General features: G+C 47.2%; 2 protein-coding genes across 8 annotated transcripts in view; one reads left to right on the top strand and one right to left on the bottom strand.

The window, feature by feature from the left end:
- The window catches only part of WARS1 (tryptophanyl-tRNA synthetase 1), a 35,798-nt gene extending 15,366 nt beyond the window's left edge, over positions 1-20,432 (bottom strand). Inside the window, exons 1-4 of one of the 6 annotated variants that reach the window (XR_004348662.1) lie at positions 18,795-18,954; positions 14,202-14,380; positions 8,331-8,544; positions 7,210-7,318 (exon numbers count right to left, since the gene is read on the bottom strand). Coding sequence is in view for 5 of the 6 variants with exons in the window: in XM_032624167.1 (XP_032480058.1) it covers positions 7,210-7,318; positions 8,331-8,544; positions 14,202-14,315 (437 nt within the window). In the remaining variant the exon portion in view is untranslated. Of the gene's footprint in view, positions 1-7,209; positions 7,319-8,330; positions 8,545-14,201; positions 14,381-18,790; positions 19,022-19,814 lie in introns of those variants that run through there. The other 5 variants (XM_032624167.1, XM_032624170.1, XM_032624169.1 and 2 more) reach the window with 5 other exon arrangements.
- The window catches only part of WDR25 (WD repeat domain 25), a 143,122-nt gene continuing 136,699 nt past the window's right edge, over positions 19,165-25,587 (top strand). Inside the window, exons 1-2 of one of the 2 annotated variants that reach the window (XM_032624163.1) lie at positions 19,165-19,589; positions 22,977-23,823. In XM_032624163.1, coding sequence (XP_032480054.1) covers positions 23,017-23,823 — 807 coding nt within the window. In that variant the 5' untranslated portion in view covers positions 19,165-19,589; positions 22,977-23,016. Of the gene's footprint in view, positions 19,590-20,011; positions 20,050-22,976; positions 23,824-25,587 lie in introns of those variants that run through there. The other variant, XM_032624164.1, reaches the window with a different exon arrangement.

Raw genomic sequence — 25,587 nt, forward strand, 5'->3', positions numbered from 1 at the left:
TATGTATATGTATAGCTGATTCACTTTGTTATAAAGCAGAAACTAACACACCATTGTAAAGCAATTATACTCCAATAAAGACGTTAAAAAAACCCCACAAAACAAAACAAACCCTGCCAGTGACTGCAACATTTGGCAGGGTATGAAACCACCCTTCCAGGGTGTGAATGTTCTTTGTTTCTGGGCAAAGTATGCCCAGATAAAAGGGGAATGAATAGCTGCCTTTCCAGAGGTCTGGGTAGGAGAACCCAGACAAGAGTATTCTGAAGGTGACTCCTCCTTATGCCCCAGACCAGGGGCTAACAGTGCTTATCTCTGGGCTGATAGGATTAGGGGGATTCTGGTTTTCGTGCATAGTTTTGATTTTTCCCCAAGGAATGATCACCTAGTGCTTCTGAGATAAGGAAAGAATGAAACACTTGATCTTGGAAGAAAAAGAGTCCTTCTTTGGTTCTCACGAGTAACCAAATCAAACTTTTATCGGCTTACAGAAAAGAAAAAGAGCACAGCCGTCCCATGAGCTGCTCTTTTTATTTTTTGCCGCACCGTGTGGCATGTGGGATCTTAGTTGCCCGACCAGGGACTGAACCTGTGCCACCTGCAGTGGGAGCACGGAGACCAGGTCCCGGCTGCGCTGCTCCAGATGGCTTTGCAGGAAGTCTCTGAGCACTCACGACGTGCTGTCCCGAGGGCAGGGCGCCGACGAGGCTCCCGTGCTGGGCTCAGCTTTGTGAGGATGGCTTCCCGCAGGGCCCCCTCGGCTGCAGAGGGAGACAGCGCAGCGCGTGGCAGATCTCATCAAATGCCTACTTCACAGTTCTGAGAGGCGTTCTTAAATTTGAGCATGGCCAAAGCTTCAAGTCCTATGCCTCCCTAATCCAAGAGCCTACAGCATTATTATACTGAAGTAAATACGTCACAGGGCAGTGAGAACTGTAAAATGCTAAGATAAAAAATTTTGATTTAAGAGCAACAAAATTGATAAAGCTTGAGCTAAAAAAACAAAACAAAAGGGCTTCCCTGGTGGCGCAGGGGTTGAGAATCCGCCTGCCGATGCAGGGGACACGGGTTCGTGCCCCGGTCTGGGAAGATCCCACGTGCCGCGGAGCGGCTGGGCCCGTGAGCCATGGCCGCCGAGCCTGTGCTCCGCAACGGGAGAGACCACAACAGTGAGAGGCCCGCGTACCGCAAAAAAAAAAAAAAAAAAAAAAAAAAAAAAAAAAAACAAAAGACAAAAATTACCCAAAAAAACAGTACTAAACATTTCATAGGAGTAAAAAGGATTATAAGGAATAATACTAGGAACTGCTGTATGCCAGCAAGTTAGACAACCTTGATGTAATAGACAAATTTACCAAAACTGACTCAAGAAGAAATAGAAAATCTGAACAGATCTATAGCAAGCAAAGAAATTGAACTAGGAATTAAAAAAAAGTCACACAAAGAAAAGCCTCGGGCCAGATGGCTTCACTAGTGAATTCTCTCAAATTTTCAAAAGAGAATTAACAACAATCCTTCACAAACTTCCAGAAAAATGGAAGAGGGAATACGCCTCAACTCATGCTATGAAGCCAGTATTATTCTGATACCCAAAGCAAAGACATCAAAAGAAAACTACAGACCAATATCCCTTATGAATACAGATGAAAAAATCTTCAGCAACTCACAAACCAAATCCAGCAACATATAAAAAGGATTACACACCATAATCAACTAGAATTTGTTCCAGGAATGCAAACTTGGTTCAACATACAAAAATCCATCAATGTGATACACGGTATTAACAGAAAACATGACAAAAGCCACATGGTCATCTCAACAGAGGAAGAAAAAGGATTTGATAAAACCCAACATTCTTTCATGATAAAAATACTCAACAAACTCAGAATAGAAGGGAACTTCCTTAAAATGAAGGGCATTTATGGAAAACCCACAGCTACTCAATGGTGAAAGACTGAAAGATTTCCCCCTAAGATCAGGAATCAGACAAGGATGCTCACTTTCACAAGGGCTGTACTAGAATTTCTAGCCAGAGCAATTAGGCAAGAAAAAGAAATCCAAATCGGAAAGGAAGAAGTAAGATTATCCTTACTCGCGGGTGAAATAATTCTATATAACAAAAATGCTCCAGAATCCACAAAAAAAGAAAAAAAAAAAGAGAATGTTAAAAAGAAAACCACAGGCCCAAAACGGTATCATGTTAAAGCCCATGATACTAAACCTAGACTTAATATCTGATTTAACTGCACTTTCCACCTTCCCCAGAAATGTAATCTTAATCAACCAGTCTGGAATTTTCTGCTCAGCACCTATGAGGTAAACTGTCTCCTGCCCTACACCTTTGATCCCTCGAGAATCACTCTGCCTGGTAAAGCGCTTGCCATTCCCTTCCACAAAAAGATGTCCTGGCCTAAAAATAATCCTTTTTTTCCTTTTGCTAATTCCTCCCTTGCCCCACCCTTCTCCTTGTAAAAAGCTTCCATTTTGTAAAACCCCTTGGAGCGCCTTTCTAGTTGCTAGATGGGATGCTGCCTGATTTATGAATCACTGAATAAAGATAATTAGATCTTCAAATTTATGTGGCTGAATTTTGTTTTTTTTAGTAAGAACTAATAAATGAACTCAGCGAAGTTGCAGCACGTAAGATCAACGAACAAAAACCAGTTGTGGTATTTCTATACAGTAGTGCAATATTGTGATGGATTATAAGAAATATATATCTGGTCTTCGTTCTATCCTGTTTCAAGCACAGAGCTCCTTTAACCATTGTGGGAATTTCCTAAGTGAAAAGAATGGTAAAGATAGGAGTGTTATTCATATAGTAAGCTCCTTTCAACCACACCAAAATTTATGTTACTTAAGTGACTTTTGGAAAGCCCGTAGATAACCTAAGGAGGCGGGCTGGTTCCCAGGGGAGCTAACTCTGATTAGAGGATTGGAACTTTCAATCCCCTCTGCCTTCGCTCCACTTTCTGGGGAGGGCGGAGGGGCTGGATATTGAGTTTAATTACCAGTGGCCAGTGATTTAAATAATCACGTCTATGTAGTGAAGGCTCTATAAAAACCCAAAGGACAGCTTCAGAGAGCTTCCGGGTTGGTGAACACATGGAGAAGTGGGAAGAGGGGTGCCCAGGGAGACCATGGAAGTGCTGTGCTCCCACACACCTTGCCTTGTACACCTCTTCCATCTGGCTGTTCTTGAATTACACGCTTTTATAATAAACTGGTAATCTAGTAAGTAAAATGTTTTCCTGACTTACGTGAGATGCTCTGGCAAATTCACTCCATGAAGCAGTCATGGGACCCTCTGATTTATGGCACAGGTAACAGTCCAGACTCGTGATTCCTGTCTGAAGTAGGGAGGTGGGGGGCAGTCTTGTGGGACTGAGCCCTTAACCTGTGGGATCAGATGCTATCTCCAGGTAGACAGTGTCAGAATTGGGTTAAATCGTAAGACACCAGCTTGTGCTGCAGACCCTCCTGATGTGTGGAAACCCCACATATCCGGTATCAGAAGTGAAGCAGAGCTGCAGTGAGCACTGAGCTAGAGGAAACACACAGGAGTGTGCTTTCCCTTCAGAAACAGCCATGAACAATCCCAAAAAGAAATGAAGAAAACGCTATTTTCAACAGCATCAAAACACACAAAACCTTAGGAATAAATCTAACAAAAGAAGTGCAAGGCTTGGGGCTTCCCTGGTGGCACAGTGGTTAAGAATCTGCCTGCCAATGTCGGGGACACGGGTTTGAGCCCTGGTCTGGGAAGATCCCACATGCCACGGAGCAACTAAGCCCGTGTGCCACAACTACTGAGGCTGCGCTCTAGAGCCCACGTGCCACAACTACTGAAGCCCACGCACCTAGAGCCCATGCTCCACAACAAGAGAAGCCACTGCAGTGAGAAGCCCGCGCACCGTAACGAAGAGCCACCCGCTCACCGCGACTAGAGAAAGCCTGCGTGCAGCAACAAAGACCCAATGCAGCCAAAAGTAAATAAATAAATAAATAAATAAATTTATTTAAAAAAAAAGGAAGTGCAAGACTTGTACACTGAAAACTATAAAACACTGCTGGAAGAAACTAAAGACCTGGTGAATGGAAAGACGTCTATGTGCATGGATAGGAAGACTTGATATTTTAAGATGGCAACACTCCCCAAATTGATCTATAGATTCAGTGCAAAATCTCTACCAAAATCCTAGCTGCCTTTTTTTACAGAAATTAGCAAGTTGATCCTAAAATTCACTTGGAAATGCAAGGGACCTAGAACAGCCAAAATAATCTTGAGAAGAACAACGTTGGAGGACTCACACTTTCCAGTGTCAAAACTTACTACAAAGCTACAGTAATCAAGACTATGTAGTATATTTAATAAACCCTTAAATATATGGTCAATTGACTTTCAACAAGAGTGTCAAGAAAATTCAACAACAGTCTTCAAAAATTGGCGCTGGGACAACTGGATATTCACATGCAAAAGAATGAAGTTGAATCCTCCCTCACATATATACAAAAATTAACACAAAGTGGATCAGAGACCTAAATGTAAGGGCTAAAAGAATAAAACTCTTAGAAGAAAAAACAGGTGTAAATATTCATGACCTTGAATTAGGCAATGGTTTCTTAGATATGACACCAAGCAACGAAAAACAAACAAAAGAAAACTGGATTTCATCAAAATTAAAAACTTGTGCTGGGACTTCCCTGGTGGCACAGTGGTTAAGAATCCACCTGCCAATGCAGGAGCCGCGGGTTCGAGCCCTGGTCTGGGAAGATCCCCCATGCCACGGAGCAATTAAGCCCGTGCGCCACAACTACTGAGCCTGTGCTCTACAGCCTGTGAGCCACAGCTACTGAAGCCCTTGCGCCTAGAGTTCGTGCTCCCCAACAAGACAAGCCACCACAATGAGAAGCCCGCGCACTGCAACAGAGTAGCCCCTGCTCTCAGCAACTAGAGAAAACCCGCGTGCAACGGCAAAGACCCAATGCAGCCAAAAATTAAATAAATGGATAAATAAATAAATGTTTAAAAAAAAACCAAAAAACTTGTGCTTCTAAGGACACTGTAAATTAAGAGCTAATATTTGGAAATCAAGTATTTGATAAGAAACTAGTATCCAGAATATATAAAGAACTATTATAACTCAATAATGAAAAGATAAATGACCCAATTAAAAAGTTGGCAAAGGATCAGAAGAGACAGTTCTCTAAAGAATACATAAAAACAGCCAATAAGCATATGAAAAGGTGCTCAACATCATTAGTCATTATGGAAATACAAATCAAAATCACAGTGAAGTATCACCTCACACTTACTAGTATGGTTATGGAAAAACACAAAATGGAAAATAATAAATGTTGGCGAGGGTGTGGAGAAATTGGGACCTTTGTTTGCACTTTGCTGGTGGGAATGCAAAATGATGCAGTCACTGTGGAAAACAGTTTGGAAGTTCCTCAGAAAGTTAAATGGTTAACTTATGACCCAGCAGTTCCACTCCCACGTACGCACTCAAGAGAACTTAAAATATATGTCCACATAAAAGCCTGTATACAGGACTTCCCTGGTGGCGCAGTGGTTAAGAATCCGCCTGCCAATGCAGGGGACACGGGTTCGAGCCCTGGTCTGGGAAGATCCCACATGCCGTGGAGCAACTAAGCCCGTGCACCACAACTACTGAGCCCGCGCGCCACAACTACTGAAGCCCGAGCGCCTAGAGCCTGTGCTCCGCAACAAGAGAAGCCACTGCAGTGAGAAGTCCGCCCACCGCAACGAAGAGAAGTCCCCGCTCGCCACAACTAGAGAAAGCCCACAGACAGCAAGGAAGACCCAACACAGCCAAAAATAAATAAATAAAATAAATAAATTTATTAAAAAAAAAAAAAAGCCTGCATACAAGTGTTCAGAGCAGCATTATTGATAACCCAAAAGTGAAAATACCCCAAATGTCCATCAACTGTTGAATGGGGGGGGGGGGGTCTGTCCATTCAATAAAATATTTTTCAGGTGTGAAAAGGAATGAAGTACTGACATATGATACATCATGGAGGAACTGTGAAAACATGATGCTAAGTGAATGAAGCCAGACACAAAAGGCCACATGTGGTATGATTCTATTTATATGAAATGTTCGGAACAGGCAAACCCGCGGACACAGGAGGTAGGTTAGTGGTTGTCAGTGGTGCTGGTGGGGAGGGAGGAATGGGGAGCGACTGCTGATGGGTAGAGGGTTATTTTTTGGGGTGAGGAAAATGTTCTGACAGTGGTGATGGTTGCACAACCTTGTGAATACACCAAAAAACCACTGAATTATGTACTTTCAGAAGGTGAATTTTATGTCACGTGAATTAAATCTCAATTAAGGAAAAAGCTTTGATTGCATTCTGCCCAGAAAGAGGGCTGAGCGGCGCTTGGAGTTCTCTGCCTGTAGAATTTAAAGTGCTCGGCAGACTGCCGAGTTCTGTCCTGCACGTGCTCTCCGTAACCCTGATGTGCGGGCAGAACAGAACAACCCTACCTCGGACTATAAACTCCACGAACACGGCCTTGAACCCAACCCGAGGTGATGTGTGGGGTGGGAGAGGCAAGACCTCACTCAGAAGCCGCCTGTTCTCTGATGTTATCTGCATGGAATTTATGATCTCAGGTAGGGATATTCTGTGCATGTTCACTCTATTAGTTTCTCTCTCTTTTTTTAACTTTTTTTTTAACTTTTAATTTTGTATTGGTGTATAGCTGATTAACGATGCTGTGATAGTTTCAGGTACACAGCAAAGCAACTCCGCCACACTATTCATTTCTCTCTGGCTATTATTTATGAGTAGGCCAGTACAACAGGAGGAAGAGGTATGTAATTTCAGGAAGCCTGCTTATCTCATGGGAAATGCTGAACTTGGACACGTTCATCTCTTTTGTTTTGTGACATTTTATAGTTTATAGCACGTAACCTGGCATGAATCTCATCTGCTGTGTACTTGACCTTCACCTTGTGAGGTGGGCAGTTCACAGATGAATAAACTAAGGGCCAGAGGTGAAGGGACGGGCACCATCCCACGGCCAGTCACTGCCAGCACAGGAGGTGGAACCGGCCTTCTGCCAACTGGCAACCACTCGCCGCAAGGGCCTGGAGGTCTGAGGGAACAGCACCCTGATAGTTTTCTTCATTAAAAGAAGAGGAAGTGTGGGAGGCCCTGCAGTGAGAAGACCCTGACCTGTGTGAGAAGAAGATTCCCCTGCGCAGGAAGCGGTGCGGCCTCTGACCCGTGACTCTCTCTATTCGGTTTATCAGCTCCTTGTCAATTTTACTGCTTCCGAACCGAACTGGAAAAAAAAAGAAGAGATGCCGATCTTAGGTGGTGGGAGGTTTGGTGATATTGCTGAAACGAGAGGGAAAGCCTTGCGATCCACGCACGGTCTCAAGAGACCCAGGCCTCTTTAGGCCTGAGGCTCTGGTCCCTTCCACCAGCCCAGAGTGGAGGTCACAGCCAGCAGAACAGAAAATAAATTACAGAACAAAATGCTCTTTTGTCTGGGATGGGATTCTGACAGGAAACAGATCCAGAATGCAGTTTACCTAGCAACTCCAGGCAACCACACCCACACACACCCACACACCCACACACCCACACACCCACACACACCCACGCCCCCGCTGCTTACTGCTTATTAAGCTATAATTTATATTCACTCACAACCATAAATTTAAATAGTCTTTAACCGAATTAACGGCTGTCTTCAAGAGAATTTTCCCTCATTGATAGTCTATACACAAATCATGGAAAATGGCTTAGACTTAGGTAAGAACATTTTAGTTCTGTTTCTTTTTTGACAGCCATCAATGATCTCAGAGTAAGGATTTTCCTGAGCAGGAAGCCCTCCAGTGAAGGGTTTGGCAGTGAGGACCTGCCACCTGTGAGGAGTCATCTTTCTTAAGCTGACTTCCAGCTGTTTAGCTCCGCACTCAGTATCACACTGGAGGAGAAACCTGAAGTAATCTATGACTGACTTGTACCCACTAAGTTAGAGACAACTTAAGTGACTGTAAAGATGCCCAGTTCCGTGGACCTTCCCCAAGTTCTGAATTGCTCAAAAAAAGGAAAAAGCTTCTACTCAGCTATCTACTATAAATCATTATTTTGAGATTTATTTTATATTGTTGTGTTAATTAAAAATAATCCTCTGGGAATATAATGCACCACAAAAGATTTTAGGATCTGTTTTCCCCTTGGCATTGAAGCTTGGCTGGATGTATGATTAATTCAAATTAGAAAACATCAGTGGAATCAACTCAATGGAATCACTCCTAAAAGCTGGGGCTTTTCCCACAACGTACCGATGAGCTTGTCATAGTCAATGCCTTTTGCACTGCTTGTCTGTACTGTCCATGGGTCCACAAAATCCTCGCCTGCTTCTGTGGCATCCAGGCCACTGTCACTCCCAGGTGCCGGGTCCCTTGGAGGGTAGTCAGCCTTGTAATCCTCCCCCGTGGCAGCTTTGTAGCTCATTTTCAAGGATAACAACATCTCCACTGCGGAATCAATTTCATTCTGCACAAAGGAGCAAGGGTGAAGGCTGAGTGTATTAACAACGACTAACACTTGCCGAATGTTACTGCTGTGTGGCAGGCGTTGTGCTAACTGCTTTCACACACATTACCTTCTTTAGCCTTACAATGACCCTACGAGGAAGGTGTCATTGTCACCGTCCTTTTCCAGTTGAAGAACGTGAGACTCAGAGAGGTGAAGGAGCTTGCCCATGGACACACAGCAAGTCATGGGCCTGAACTTATTTTAATTTATGATTAAAAAAATCTATTTATTTTATTTATTTATTTGTGGCTGCGTTGGGTCTTCGTTGCTGCGCGCGGGCTCTCTCTAGTTGTGGAGCATGGGCTTCTCATTGCGGTGGCTTCTCTTGTTGGGGAGCACAGGCTCTAGGCGCGCGAGCCTCAGTAGTTGTGGCTCGTGGGCTCTAGAGCGCAGGCTCAGTAGTTGTGGTGCACGGGCTTAGTTGCTCCGTGGCATGTGGGATCTTCCCGGACCAGGGCTCGAACCCGTGTCCCCTGCATTGGCAGGCGGATTCTTAACCACTGCACCACCAGGGAAGCCCCTTTGTTTTTTTAATCTGTTGGTCTAGTGCTACGGATTACTACCACAAACACTATAGGATACGTGTAGCAACACAATTTACACCGTTGTTTATGACAGAATTAATGTGCTAAATGTTACTTAAACACCACCAATGCCAGCGAACATGGGACAAGCTCCACTAATCAATTACACTGAGCTCTGCACTGGAACTTGTTTTTACAATCCACACAGGTTGAGATGAATATTTATGGAAACTTAAACAACGATGCCACCAAGGACAGCAACAGCAACTCAAGTAGACATTGTGAAAACAGATAAAGGCAAGGAAAAAATACAGACTTTCAGGTCATAAATTAAGGAGGGATTCACTGGGAAACAGTTATACTACAGCATTTTGGAGTCTTATCAAGCTGTCTAAAGTGTTTGCACATTTAGTGTTTTAAAATAAGCATAAGAAAAACAAATGTAAAATATATCCTTGGGTAAGCTGGAAAAGACCTCCTCTCTTCCAGGAGCCCACACTAGCCACCCCTGGAAGCCTGGCATTTAAAAAAGCAAACCTAATTAAGCAGATTAGTCATGCTATGCCCTAAAGCTCTACCCTCACAACTGGCCTTGCTGGATTAGATCACAAAGAATATACACAGTCCAATTTGCTTGCCAAGGGAAATACAAACACTTCCATTTAGAGTTTATACATAATGTGCTATAAACTGGGCTTCCCAGCGGAGAAACATCGCAGCACCAAACTCCATTCAGAGAGAGCTCCTCTGTCAGGTACGGCACCTGGGCCACAGAGGACTGTTACTGTAGGGTGATTTCGCAAGCACAGATTTGTGTTTCAAACTCCGAAACCATCTGGAATTCATCGTTTAAACGAGTCAGAGTTGTGGCATCAATAGCCCCATGGATAGACCTCATGCAAGAGACAGGATGTTGGCCTACCTTAGACAGGCAAGCATGTTTTCCTCACCTCATTACGGTAGTACCTAGGCTGTACTTGCAGCAGAATAAAGGCTTAGCAAGCATGATCTATCAAGTTATCTATGGGAGAATTACCTTGCTTTGAAGTGCCCTGAAGTCAGTACCCTTTAATCACCAGCTGTGTGACATTCATACTCTATGTGGCCTAACTCAGCTTCCAACCAGGTGGCTCTTTGAAAGTCAAACATCTAACCAGGGTCCCAGTTCAAGGACCACCTGTTAACTGGAATGGGACCGAAACAGACAAGCAGGCTCGTCTTGTCCGTTTTCTTGTTCTCAATCTAACATGGACCAGGACATTGAAACAGATTTTAAAAGCTGATGTTCTGAAAAAAGCCAGACATGAAAGACTCTATATACACTACCTGATTAAATAAAGTTCCACCACAGAAGGAACTATCCACGGTGGGGGAGGCAGGGTGGAGGCCTCTCTTGGGAGGGTAGAGGCAGGGCCTGAAGCGGCCCGAGGGTGGCTTCTGTGCCGTTTCTCCAACTGGATGCTGGTTACACAGGTTTGGTCATTTTGTGAAAATTCAGTGAGCTGCCTGTTTGTGATCTCCATATTTTTCTGAACGAATGATGTATTTCAATTTAAAAAGTTTACTTACGCTAAAAGAAGAAGAAAAAAGGCTCTGTTCTCTACCTTAACCCCTACGATCCAGTGTCATTTCTTGAATCCCGCTCTGTCTCCCGTTACAGCCCCCAGATTCTGACCTACCCGCCAGGAGAAGCTTTGTGGGCTACTGTTTCTGAAAGCAGTGGGTGTTATTCTCTTGGTACACGAAGGAGAAAGAACGCCGAGGGCCATGGCCTGGACAGACGGCAGAGAGAGGGGAGGGAGAGCCTGCGGTACCCTCACTGGGCCAGAGATCCCCGAGTGGCTCAGCTATTTCACTTAAAGTGAATTTCCAAAACATCAGGTGCTTCTAGTATGATACATTTCAGGGTCAGATACAAACTTACTCCATTTAACTCTGGTTTCATCATGTAACCTCTGATCTCTCTTGTTGTGTCAGCTGACTATGCATTAGTCAAAGACCACCCTCGAAAGAGTTATTCTAAACTGTGTTAACAATGTTCACTGCAGCACTATGTACAATAGCCAGGCCACGGAAGCAACCTAAGTGCCCATTGACACATGAATGGATAAAGAAGATGTGGTGCATACATACAAGGGAATATTACTCAGACATAAAAAGGAACGAAATTGAGTTATTTGTAATGAGGTGGATGGACCTAGAGTCTGTCATACAGAGTGAAGTAAGTCAGAAAGAGAAAAACAAATACCGTATGCTAAAGCACATGTATGGAATCTAAAGAAATGGTACTGTGAACCTAGTGGCAGGGCAGGAATAAAGATGCAGATGTAGAGAATGGACTTGAGGACTCGGGGAGGGGGAAGGGTAAGCTGGGACGAAGTGAAAGAGAGGCATGGACATATATACACTACCAAATGTAAAACAGATAGCTAGTGGGAAGCAGCTGCTTAGCACAGGGAGATCAGCTCAGTGCTTTGTGACCACCTAGACGGGTGGGATAGGGAGGGTGGGAGGGAGATGCAAGAGGGAGGAGATATGGGGATATATGTATATGTAGAACTGATTCACTTTGTTATACAGCAGAAACTAACACACAATTGTAAAGCAGTTATACTCCAATCAAGATGTTAAAAAAAAAAACCATGTTAAGTATTGTTTGCTAAAATGCTGAACATAACTGGAGTCACTAAGAGTTACTAACTAAAAGCATTTATTAACATTATTCGAATTTAACGTTAAATGACAAAAATATCACTGTCAGGTTCCTAAAATGGGTTTATAGAGTAAATGATCAACATTTCGGTCCTTTATTTATTTTAGGTTTTCAGATTTTTTTTTTTTTTTTAAAACAACTTAGCCTCATCTATTGAGTCCTGCCTGGTGTTGTAAACCCCCTTCTGTGAATAATCAACTCCTTTTTTTGGATATCACTGTTTCTTTCTTTTAAAATGTAATGGATTATTCAGGGTCCAAATAGTCAAAGTAAACTACTGGAGTGACTGTGATATGGTTGATACCATCTGGTGAGAACCTAGGAAGAGATTTTTGAAAAGACGACAACAGGGATTGGAAGTGACAGACAAGGAAGTCATGGGCATGAAGAAGCTGGGTGACCGAGAGTGAAAGGAAGTGCTTAGGTGATGGTTACAGATGCAGACTGAATGGGTTACACTTCTAAAACCTACTGCAGCAACAGCAAAGAGATCTTTAAAAAAGGCATAACCCACGAGGACAAAGGGAACACGAAGAGGATGACAGCAACAAGATTCAGAAGCTGGAAACAGGAGGGATGAGTGGTACCTGACCGAACATGGGAGAAGAACAAATGCTAAGACAACACGGGGAACCTGGGCAGCGACTGGACTTATATTGCTGTGGAATCCCTGAGAGGTCTGGGCATTGGCGGCCCTAGATACTCAAAGAAGTGAGGGTGAAAGCGGGCTATAAAACTAGGAGCACTTTGAAAGTCTAAGAAGCAGTTATTGAGATCTCCCTGCTACCCGGTACATCCCCCCTCCCCCATCCAGAGGTTTAGTGTCTCATCAAGGAGAGTAAGAAGTGTCCAGACTGGAGGTGCTTTGCCCAGCGGGGGCGGGGGCAGCGCACGGAGAACGGGGGCTTCAGCGAGCGATCACACAGCCCAGCTCCTCTGCCCCACTCAGCTCACAATGCCGGCGGCCGGACTCGTACCCTCTGGACAGCAGATTGGAGGAGTCCTCTCTGGGGACTCTACAAGCCTCAAAGAAGAGCTCTAAAGACCCTGACACTGAAGCCTTCCCAAGGCAAGAGAGCAGTGTGGCTGCCGTCCAGGGAAGGGAAAGCCACAGGACAAGCCCCTCCCAGCTCTGAGCGCTCCCGCTAAAGCGCCACTACACGGCTGAGCATCACCAAACACCAGACGATGGCATCTAATACAAAAGGCAGAAGGAACAAAAAGCTAACTTGGAAGAAACCGAGTTTATAAAGGGGGTAGAGAACACTGGAAGAACTATCACCAAGATCTCAGAGACAGAAGGACAGTGTACCCATGAAATAAGAGCAAAGAGCTATGAGGAAAGGCATGTTCAGAGATCAAACGAGCTCTTGGAAGTCAAAAATGACAGAATAAGTGAAAAAAAAACAATAGGAGGGTTAGAAGTTGACGAAACATACCTAAAAGAACAAAAAGAAAAATAAATGAGGAAAATAGGTCAAAAAATAAGAAATTCAGAGGACCAGTCTTTGAATTAAAAAAATACACAAAGAAACAGAAAACAAAACAAAAAACCCAGGATAAATCAAAGAAATAATATAATTTCTGAGAATTAAAGGTCATGAATTTCTAGTTTGAAAGGAACAAACTAAAAGATCCTGCATGCTGCAACTAGATCCCACGTGCTGCGACTAAGACCTGGCGGGTGCAGCCAAATTAAAAAAAAAAAAGAAAAAGAAAAGCAAAGCAGAAGAGTTCCCAACTGGCCTAGTGTTTAGGATTCTGGGCTTTCACTGCCGTGGCCTGGGTTCAGTTCCTGGTTGGGGAACTGAGATCCTGCAGGCTGCAAGGTGCGGCCAAAAAACCCCAAAATGAAACAAAGAAAAGCCAAGCAAAAAGCAATTAAGACAACTATCAACTCTGGAGAAAACAAAGGTTGGGCAGGAAAGGAGAAGCACTTATGCTCTACCCAGTGGGTCAGCAGCGTTTACATGGAGACTGGGGGGATGGGAAGGGCTTATGAAAGTGCTAATTCCTTGTCGTCCACAGTGAAAGCCCCAAAGCCGAACATCTATCAGGAGCAATATACTGTGTGGTTTTGAGAGACGGAGGGGTTACACAGCCAAAGAATCAGCTACAAGAATTGAAAATCGTTGTTTCTGGGAGCAGGAAATGGAGAGAGGCGGGGTGGACGGCTGCTGTGTTTCCCAGCGGCTTCCCTTTAGACTACACGCGATGCTGATAAAGGAGAAAATACATTTAAATTGAGAGCCAAAACACCTCAGGTGGTGAGGGAACGGAATCCTGGTAACATGACCCTACAGACGTGGCGTGCGTGCGTGCGTGTGTGCGTGTGTGTGTGTGTGTGTGTGTGTGTAGGACCTAGCTAAATGACATACCTTCGCCGCGTTTCTGGCTTTGAGGGCCCTCACGAGCTCCCCTTGAGCAGCAATGTTCTTGAACAGCTCCAGTGGAGACCCACAGCCCTGCTCACCGTTGGGCACATCTGCCATTTTCCAGGACCTGCGTTCACAGCCGGCTAGGGTGTTGGCAGATTTGCTCAGTGGTCCAGACAAGACTGTGGGGGGAGGAGAAGGAGAGATTAACAAACCATCGCAGCTGTTTTTCCTTTACCGTAGCTAGTTCTTCTTTCCAAAAAGGTTGGAGATGAGTTATAATAAAGGGCATAGATAATATAACATTAATAAAAATATAAGCAGAAATTTGGAGCCATGAAACAGGGGAAAAGAGGAAGAACAAATGCTAATGATGAGGTCGAAAGGAATCGCTGTGATTTACAGACTTAGGGAGGGCAAAGAAAGACCCCTCCTAACCAAGGGCAAGCGTGCATCGGCTGAGGTGCCCCTGTACCTCAGCCAGTGCCCAGACTCAGGAAGGACTCGTGTCTGCTCAGGCAGTAAACACCAAAGTGCTTTAGTAACCCTAAGTTCACCACAGCTAGAAACATTTGGCAAATGGCTATTTACTCTTTATCTTAATTGCTTTCGGGATGAATTCCCAGGCCTTTGCAGTCATAACCAACATACTGCTGAACAAATGGCTTCCTTTGCTGGCCAGCTGTTCCGTTCTCAGACGAAGGGAAGTCTGGGTGGAGGCAGGGCCTTATCCCTTTTGGGTTCCAAATGAGCTAAGAATCATATACGGCCTGTCCACTCCACATGCTGCCTTATTTAACCGCAAACCTCTGAAGAAGGTGTCCCTGCACCTCCTATTGGTCATTATTTACTATTAACCTTAAAAAAGGTGGGGCACACGGCAGGCTACCTGAGGCCACCTTGGGGCCGAGGCTGGCCACAATCAGCCCCTTTTGGGTTGGTCACTTCCCTTTTCTGAGTGTCAGCTTCCTCAGCTATAAAGCAGCACCATCGGGAACTTTGTCACCTACCTCAAGGGCTGTTATGAGAAGAAATGAGAGAAAACGACACGGTAGCATTTTACAGAATGTAAAGCAAGGCACAAACCCATCACAAGTATTATTTGTTAGGGTTGCAGAGCTTGGCTGACCTCCAGTCCCATCTGTAACTTGCTGTTACACCTTGGATGAGGGTGACAGTGACTGCGGCTGTACCAGAGCAGCTAACCTCCAGCTCTTAAGTGCCTGGTATTTTTCTAAGCACCTTATACATAGTAATTCACTTAAACCTACAGCAATCCTACGGGACAGATTTGTTATCTCTGTTTCGTAGATGAGTAAACCGAGAGGCTATAACACTTGCCCAAGATAACGCAGTTAGTGAGTGGTCGAGATGAGATACAAACTCAGTTTGACCCCAGAACCTATGCTCTCAAACATTATCCTACGGGCTACTTAACTGTCATACGCCTCAGTTTCTCAACCGTAAAATGGGAATAACAATAACCACACTGACTTGCAGGACTGGTCACGGAGTAGGTGTGATAACGTGGGTAAGTAAATAGTCTAGCACAGCTTCAGCCACAGAGGAGAGGTTTAACGAATGACTATTTTGTGTCTTTAATCATTACAATTTTTTTTCCTAGCAGCTCTATGAACAAAACACAAATTTGAGGGGGTAATTTATTTTTATTCATCCATTTGTTAAATATCTGTTTAAAAAATACGTAAAATTTAAACCAATCTTTATATAAGTCAATGAAACCGTAATAGTGAAACCAGGATGGGACAGCAGCCAGTTTCTTTCCCCTCCTTGCTGAGAATTGCCTCAATTCCTGGAAAGGGAGGCCCGTAAAAAAGAGAAAAAATGTGGAAGAACCTTCTGACTAGCGCTGGAGAGGAGAAACACTCAGGCCCATATCAAATAACAACCAAAGTGATGAAAATTACTTCTAGCCACAAAGGCTCAAACATCACGCCCAGATGCTTTACACATGATCCCCAATTCTCCCAACCTTCAAAGCTGGGTGGTACAGTATCTGCTCTGCATTAGCGACCAGAGGCTGACGGCTCGGGGAAGTTAGAACCATCCCCTGAGGCTCTATGCCAGAGTAGCCAAACCGGGACCCGATGCCAAAGCCCCCCTCGAGCATGTGCTCTCTCAAATCCCAGCTGCTCCCCCTGCCCGGGATGTCGCATACCCTCCTCTGCCCGCTGTCTTACTAATTCAAACCTCGGCTCCTCTTTGCGGCCTTTCCTGACCCCTGCACCCACGGGGCCAAGTTGGTTGCTCTGTCCTCGGTGATCCCTGAGCACTCGTTAGTGATGTTATTAGAGCACTCACACTGCATGTAGTTATTTATGAAAATCCATCACACAGAGAATGCAAGTACTGGGTTTTACTCTTTCATGTGCTTCTAGTACCTGGTACAGGGTAGCTTATCAACAGACGTTTACTGAATGAATGAATCTCACAAATCATCTAGTTTAATTTTCCCCTTCCGGTTTATATCCTCTTATGATACCTCTGCAGTATTCCAGTTTAAGGTAGATTTCTCCTACCTGGACTTTAGAAGTCCTCTTAGAACTTCCTGACACTGCACTGAGCCTTCCGAGACTTGGGAAGAGCCAGGTTAATCCCACGTACCCAGTCTGGTTTCCTCACCCATTGCGAACATCTGCCCACTATCCTGGTCACTCTTTTTGGAATTCCCTTCGGTTTACCCTTGTCCTTCCAAAAATGTGGTGTCCTGCACGGAAGGCAACAAGTGGCTTTTGAAGTCTGTGAGTAGGACCAAAATCAAGCATGGATTAAAATTACCCTTAAAAATTCCTAGGGAAAGTGCCAGGTAGAATGACTCGGTGAGCTCCAGACGGCTCATCTACCCCTGCAACGGAGCAGATAACTGCAGAGCATCAGCTAGATGAACTGAGCCTGTACTTAGGGTCCCTGTTGTAGGGAAAAACATGTATCTTTAACTATCAGAATCCCATTTAAGTAAGAAGAGGCACACGGGAATGAAACTTGACTGAGGAAACAGCAGGTGAGGTCTCCCTGCTCTCAGGACCATGAGGCATATACTCACTGTGTGGGAATCACCCACACTGCAATCTCGTGTGTGTGTGCCTGATGCAACTTCCTGGGTGATTACAGAGCTTCGGCAGTGATCAGAGACAAAGAGAATAGAACTACCACTTCCCTCATTTCAGGCATCCGTTCATTAGCCCATTTATGGGCACATATTCTCCTTTTGTCCTCCTATCTAGTCAACATTCTCCTTTATTTCTTTGTTAACTAACTTTCAGAATTTAATTTAGCTTCAGAGGTTTTGAACCCAGAGTTCAGAACCTCTGAAATGACATCAACAGTGTGTCTGCACGTTTGCGGTTCTAAGCAGAGTATCCAGGTTTTACTACTTTCTCAAAGCGGTCCGAGATGCCAAGAGACTAAGGACCACTGTCTTCAGTGTTTACTGTGTAAACTGCAAATAGGGCTTTGAATTTTTGTCAGGGAAAACTGCTTTATCTATTTCACAAATACTACAATCTAAAACAAAGAAGTGAAGCTACATCTGTGAAGTAAGGTATCATCTCCTCTAAAAAAGGACTGGGAGTGAAAAGAGCAAAACTGCAGAGTTCACAGCAGGTCGGCACACAGCTAAGGAGGAAACTACAAGACTCTTCAAAATGAACTCTCCATCCCTCTTTTTAAGGAACTTGAAACTTGTGCTCATTTTGAAAGGTCCCACTGTTCCCAGGGAGCATAACAGGCACCTGAAGAAACTGGGCACAGTTTTGGGACGAGGAATGGAAAGAGGAATTACAGAACTGTTTAACAGAACGGCAGGACAATCCCTTGGGCCACAATGAAACCATCTCACAGATAAGATCAGAATACACTGATTCTGCAGTTTGGGGGAAGGGTGGCATCGTGCACTACAGCCAATTCTGGAGCAGCTGAGAAGAGCGGGGGACCCAGAAGTTCCTGGATGCCTGGAATATTACCAGGAGGTGGGAGACCATCTTCCACATCCTGACCCCTGAGTGTGGATGACAATGGCCTTGGACTGTCAAGTTTCCAGAGGACAAGAAAATGATGTCTTCCCAGCTAGGAGTCCTTTAACGCTTCAAACCTTGGAACAGATTGAGGTCACTTTTTCTTTTTTAAACACTGAGAGGAAAGCTTACTTTCCCCTCCAAATAATAAAATGAACATCATCTTAAAAGGCAAAGAGGACATTAATTTATATGAAGCCAGGCATAAGCTACTTATGAGTATCACAATGAGATGGATGGATATCGTGGATGTGGATATCGACTGTGGATGGATATCGACTATTTAAGGAGGTCTCATCAGTGAAAAATAGGACAGCCAACATCAAAGTGCTGAAAGTCAAGCTACGAATCCAAATAGGCAGCTACTCTTCCGGTATCTCCGTTCCCTACAGGAGCTGTGAGTCACCTGAACTTTGGGACAATGAGATGAAATAAAATGCACAACACCCTGGTCCTAAGAGATACTACTCCTCATGCCCTAAGCCAAGGTTTCCTGTACTTTGGGAAAAGGCTGGTAGAAATACGAATAAACTCTAAGCCTAGCAAAGACGGCAATACATACCCAGGTTGCAGGAGATGCTGCAGAGGTGGCCACTGGTCACGCTGGGCAGTTGAGAAGCTGAGACTGCCCAGTGCAGCTCGAGCTCTTCTTTAATAGTCTTTCCCTTTTTCTTTCAGTTTCCTTTCTAGAAAAGACTCTTCTCTCTTTTTTTCCTGTTTACCCCACCCTTTACTACTTGCATGTAGGAGCTTCTTGTAAATCACCCAATTTCTCAGAAACACTTGAGCCTCTCGACCAACCTCTTTGATGAGACTGTCCAATCAGGGCTGGGCGGAGGGGGGCATGCGGGTGGAGACCAGGGAAACGCTCTTGGGAAGCAAGCCATTAGCTGGTCATTGCATCAGCCACCCCGTATCCCAGGTTGGCCTCCATATAACCTCCCCACCCTCTTCCCGTTCCCTATTCTCAGGATCAGTATGAATAACTGTGTTTGTGTATAGTCTTGGGGCGGGGAGGGAGGGGGTTGGGGGGGAAGGCGGATGGCAAATTCCTCGCCGCTGCTGTTCACGGAGGCGGCGCAGGGCAGTGGAGAGATCATGAGTTCTGGGGTCAGACCCGGATTTCAAACCCAGTTTGGGCGTCTTCTTGTTACAAGACCTTGCGCAAGTCACATTCCCTCTCCGCTTCATCCTGCGTTTCCTCATTTGTGAAATGGGCATAAAGAAGCCTCGTAACTTTATCGTGGAGGGGACTAAGTGCGATACTACCGGCAAAGCCCCTGTCACATGGCAAACACTCGTTAAAAGTGAGGGCCTCTCCCCTCGGCGAACGAGAAGAGGAGGGAGACGATGAAAGGTCGGTGCCGGTGGCAGTGGGCGACAGGCCAGGTCGGCGGCGCTGGGAGGACGGGGGCGATGGGCGCCGTGGCAGCCTCCGCGCACCCCGTGGTGCCAGAACCCAGCGAGCAGCGAGCCGGGCTCTGAGGAGGATACTCCGGGCCTTGGCGTGCAGGCGGCTCCGGGAGGGCCAGGTCATCTGGCGCCGCCCCGGCCTCCCTCCCTCTTTCATCCCCTCACTTACCCGCCCAGCCGGGGCCGTCAGCGCTGCCGGCTCAGCCACGGGTGGCCTCCTGGGCGTCCGTGGAAACGCCTTCCGGCCGGAACAACTTCCGGCCTGGCTGCGCCATCATTGGCTGTTCGCGTCGCGGGGCCGGACGGAGGCCGCCGCTGATTGGCTGGCGGCCCCGGCGCCGGCGGAACGCGACTGGGTTGCGGGGTACAGGCAGGACAGCCTCCGGGAGGACCGAGAGCTTCCGGTGCGTGTGGTGAGCGGAGGGCCGGGGGCGGGAGGGGACTGGGATCTGGCGGTGGGCCGAGCGCTCCACGCCCCTCCGCGCGGACAGTTCACTGCCGCTCGCCTGTCCTGTGTCTCCGGTTACTTCCGAACGCGCAGTGCTCTGGACGATCCTCACCTCTCACTCTTGACAGCCCGGCTAACTCCTTTGCATTCTTCAAAACCCATCTCTGGTCGTATCTTGTTTGTTGCCTTCATCAGTCTGTCGCCTCCGGCGCAGGATCCGTGTTTTGTGCTTAATCTCTGTACATAAGACCTAACATAAGGCTTGGCACAGAGTAGGTAATCAGGAAATATTTGTTGAATGAGAATATCCTATTCCTTTTACTTTCTCTGTGCCCCCCCACCCCCCAGGTTGCATTTCACAAATATTTCTAGATGCTGGCGATCAGTGAACAGAACACAAAAAGTCCTGCCCTGGTGGAGCAGACATGCTGATGACTGCCAATGCCACTCCCCCCTTTTGTAGCCTTATTTCTCCAAAGACGACTTTTTCTTCTGGCTGTTCTTCTTCTTGGTTTAATCGCTCCCTCTTTCCATGAAAAAGTTTCCTTTTCTTCCCCCCTTTGCCTTAGAAACATAAAAGGCAGCAAACACTTTCCTCCTAAAGTTTATGTTGTCCGCAGTGGCTCACAATCTTCTCCATTTTTGCCTGTTTTTCTTGAGTCATCCTTGCCTCCTTCTCTCTCACCCCATTTGATCAGTTTTGTTGGTCCGGTCTTCAGTGTTTTTTTTATCACCTCTGCTCCCTCACCTGCAGAGCATCACCTTCTGCCTTAGGCCTGCCTCGGCCTCCCAATGTGAAACTGCATCCCAGGCCCACTATCACGCCTCCTTTTCTTTTCTGTTTTACTTTTCTCCTTAGGATTTCTCACCTCCGGACATGCTCTGTTTCGCTTGGTTCTGGTCTGTCTCTCCCCACTGGCATGTGAGCATGGCGAGCGCAGGGCATCGTCGACTGTCTCATTTGCCCTGGTGTTCCTGGTGCCTCGTGTGGGGCTTGGCTAGTAGCCCATGCTCCGTCAGTGTTTGTTGAATGACTGAATGAAATGTACATGAAGCAGATAGGGAGCCCTATCATCCACCTGCCTGCATTCATTCAGTCCTTGCTGCCTTGCCTTGTAGGAAGTGGGGCTCATGGGCCGCAAGCCCACTACTCTCTGATCTTTTGCTGTAGACTTCATCTTTAGTTCTGGTCATTGGCGTCTCCTGTGATTCGACAACTGGGTGGGTAGGAATCCATCCCAGTGGCTGCAGACAGGAGCCTTTGTTGTGGGAACCTGGTGGGTTCCCCCTGGTAGGACGGAATGCTGTGGTGGGCGGTCCTGTGCATAGGAATTGAGACAGATGAAGTGTCTGATCAGGATGCAGGACTAGACTAAGTAGTGAGAGAAAAGAAATGCCAAATCCTTCACAGTGCACGCTTCCCTTTGTTTATAATTCGTCCATTATATTATATTAGTTCCATTTGAGATGGGCTGGCTTGTTGTGGAAGTTTTATTTAGATAATGGCTCTGTGTGTGGAAGGTGTTACCTGCCTGGATTGGGCCACAGGTGCGGGTGGGATTTTTGGAGGAGGCAGGCAACAGACGTTTTTTGAATGACGACATAACTTGTTTGGTACCCTTTATGGGAAAGGCATGGAAGGGGTGGGATGGTTGATTCCAGGGGACATGAAACCCACTGCCCAGGGGAAGACGTGGGTGATAGGCTGTCTGGAATGGCGTAACCGAGGACCCCCAGGGAGTCTTCAGGCCTCACCTGACCCCACGTGTGGGAAGAGGAGCTCAGGATGGTTTATTAAGGTAGGGGACGCAGGCTTTCCCGGAAGTGGCCTGTTGCCTGAGCTTTCAGGGCTGCTCCACCACGCCCTCTGCTGTCCTGGATGTGTGCAGCATCGTTGTTTTCCTCTTGATTACTTGCTTCATGTGAACTGCACAGAATTGAATTCCAGGAGGAAGTACTTCTTTGTAGAAACTAGTTGGCTACAACTGATTCTGTACGATGTTTCAGAATTCCAGGAAGAGTTTTTTAGAAAGGGGAAATCGTTGTGTGAGCCTGTGTTTGGAGTGAAACTGGCAGATTTGGATCACACCCTTGGAATGGGGTGGACCCATGCCTCAGGCACCTCTCCGCCCTGTGTTGCCCGTCTCTGTCTCCGACAGGCTTGTAGTTGAGATGGGATATCTGGGGAAGAGTGTTCTAGGCAGAGAGAATAAAAGGAAGGACTGGAGCATAAAGGGAGGACAAAGGTGAGGGCAGCGTGCTTTTAGCACATGGTGGGTCCTGGTCATCTTTGCATTTCAGTATTTTCAGAACTAACCTCACTCGCGTTGATGAGTGTATGCTCTTCTTGTTTGTTGCTCATAAACAGTGCTGTAGGCTCTCTGTACACCTATCTTTGCAAACACGTGCTAGTATTTGTGTAGGACAGAGTTCCAAAGTGGGTTGTGGCAGTAAAAGCTATGTGTGTTTAAATTTACAATAGATCCTGCCCAAAGCGCCCTTCCCAAAAGCCTCTTTAAAACCATGAGTCTTTCTGTCCAGGCACCCTGTCTCCATTTAGTCAGGTCCTCTTTTGTATCTTTCAGTACATTTTCAGTTTTCTTTGTGTAGGTCTTACTATTTTCTTGTTGTTAAATTTTTTTTTTTTTTTTTTTGCCGTGCGGCACAGCATGTGGGGGGAATCCCCGACCAGGGATCGAACCCACGCGTGGAAGCACGGAGTCTTAACCACTGGACCCCCAGGGAAGTCCCAAGGCCTCATTTTTAATGTGTTTATTCTTACGGGTTTTTCAGTCTTGGATTTGTCCTGTGGCACGTTTGCTTTTGGCACGTGGTAGGAAACATTCTGCCATGCACATCTTCTGACACTTTGTTTGGCCTTAGGTAGTTTGCCCTTGACGGACAAGGAGAAACTGTGTCTTCAATGGCTTCGCTGGTGGCTTATGATGACTCGGACTCAGAGGCTGAGACTGAGCCTGCGGGCAGTTTTAATCCTGCCGGCCAGAAGAAAGACGCTTCAGATGCTGTCAGACCTCCTGGGCGGGATTTTGCCTCGGAAGTCCTGGATGCGAAGGACGGGGGCGCACTGCCCACAAAGCATGGTTCTTGTGAAGACGCAGCCAGCTGTCGTCTCCCTCTGGCTCGGCTCTGGAGCAGTGACTCAGGATCTTGCCCCAACCAGAGGCTGCAGTGGCCCAGGACAGAGCCTGAGGTCACCTTACCCACCAGCCAGCCTGCTCGTCCTTCCCTGTGGACCAGCCATGCTCCAGCTGGCCACGTGCCCCTGGCAGCTGCCCGCTTAAAGCAGGGGAAACTCTCCTGGGGAACCTCTGGCTCCCCTGAGCCATCTTTCTGTGCCCGAACTGGATCTGAAACCCCAGGTAAAAACGGCAGCTCTCTTCAGAGGCAGTGGTGTGAGGACTGTGTTGTACCCTATACCCCGAAAAGACTAAGACAGTTGCAAGCATTAAGCACGGAGACAGGCAAGAGTAAAGGCATGGAGCCCCAGGGTCCCTGTGCAGGGCGTGCCCCAGCCCCTCTCTGTGTGGCGCCCCAAGTGTCCAAGTTTATTCAGCCGTATTTGGACAGTCAGTATAAGGAAACCGAGATTCCCAGGAAGGTACTCTTCCACCTGAGAGGCCACCGGGGCCCAGTCAACAGCGTTCAGTGGTGTCCAGTCTCTTCCAAGAGCTACATGCTCCTCTCAACTTCGATGGATAAAACCTTCAAGGTAAGACTTCAGTGAGATCGCTCTTCTCAGCGGCTCTTAGGAATAAACCGCTGGGCTGTTTTGTTCTTCACAACGGTGAGGTGCGGCCTGGTTACAGGCTGTACGTTTCTTTTTGGGCATTTCTGGAGTTCTCTTTGTTGCCTTTGGGAGAAGGTTTTCAGTGGCCCACCTGGATGGCTGGTGCATCCTGTCCCATCGCTGCCCCCCTCCCCCGAGGCGGCCTTGCCCAGGCCACCAGAGAATGCTAGCCCTGCCCCCTCCCGGGGGCGCCAGGGGCGCTCAGACACACTCTTGCCCCTGGAGGATGAGGTCGCTGAGTGAGAGGGAGCAGAGGGGCAAGAAAGGCCCAGGCCAGGCCCCAGGACCTTGGGGACATCCACTGCGACCCCCACTGAGTGCTGAACAACAGTTAGCTCTGTACCAGGTGTTGTGCCGGATGCAGGGGGTGTAAAGGTCGCTGAGCTGACCCTGGCTTCCAGGCCGGCACAGTGGGCTAGGGGCCACGGACTAGCGGAGAGGCGCTCACAAGCTGCTGCGTTGGGGCCGTGAGGATGGGGCCCCAGGGGGTTCCATGGGGGCTGAGGGCACCCGGGGGAGGGCAGCAGCTCAGCTGGAGAGGGCTTGGTGAAGGCTTCCAGGAGGGAAGTTTCACTTGGTGAAGGGGGTGGGCTTGGCTCTAAGCATGGGCGGCTATGAGGCCCATGATGGGGTGAGGGACCCGAGGCTGGGGAAGAGGGCAGGGTCAGAGCGGGGAGGGCTCTGGATGCCCCGCCGGGGACTTGCGGTTTACGCAGAAACTCTTTTTTGGTTGTTATTTATTTATTTTAAAAGCTCCTGAGGTAAGGCAGACTTGTAGTAAGCAGTGCCCATGTGGACAGGTAGGTAGTGTGACAGGTGTGTCACACCTGCCTGGAACCTGCCCTCCAGGACCCTCACCTGCCCCCCCCCCCCCCCCCCCCCCGCCGCCCCAGACTGTCCTCTGTCCCCCTCCTCACTTTCCTCGCTCGGCCCCTAGCAAAGCCCTGTACATAGTTGGTGCCAAATACACGTGAGCCAAGCAAAAGCTTCCTGGAAAGAAAGTAGCTTTGGAGTTGCAGGGACGTGGCTTCGGATGCAGCTTTGCTGTGAGTGGCTGGCCAGCTGCCCAAGCCGCCCCGTCTGAGTCTGGAGGCTCATCTGTGAAGGGCCTGGTTGTACCTGGGTCATGGGACTGTGTGACGAAAACGCTTCCGAAGCCCCTGGCGCAGAGGCAGGAGCCCCATAGGTGCTCAATAGATGTCAGCTTCCCCGCCTGTTTTCTCACGGTTCTGGATCCTGCCTGCCGAGGACACTGTATTTGCACGTTTCATTTTGAGCTTTTTTTCCCAGGAGGCATTTTTGGAAGCTAAGAAAGGAAGCCCAAGTACAGTGAAGTCTTGGAAACGACCTCTGTCGATGAGTGTCATTTTAGGTGGCACGTTTGAGTCCTGTGTTCTTGTCTGCGAGGCTGATGGAGTTCTGTGGGGACAGTGTCGTGTCCTGTCTGCAGCCTGGAGCCCCAGGGTTTACATGCACATCTTTGTTGCTTTTTCTGCGAGTTCGGGGGCCCCGTGGTCAGCTCAGGAGGCTCCTCGCGTCCCTGGTGTGCGTTGTCACGTGCTTGGACCCATCCCCCAGTCCTGGGGCTTCTTGGCCCTTCCTCCCGCGAACCAGCACCTGTCCCTCTGGTCAGGAGCCTGTCTGGAGGGTTCCTGGTGGGCAGTGTCTGGCTGGCCCCTGGAGTTA

This window comes from Phocoena sinus, chromosome 2 (assembly GCF_008692025.1).
Source record: "Phocoena sinus isolate mPhoSin1 chromosome 2, mPhoSin1.pri, whole genome shotgun sequence".
NCBI lineage: Eukaryota > Metazoa > Chordata > Mammalia > Artiodactyla > Phocoenidae > Phocoena > Phocoena sinus.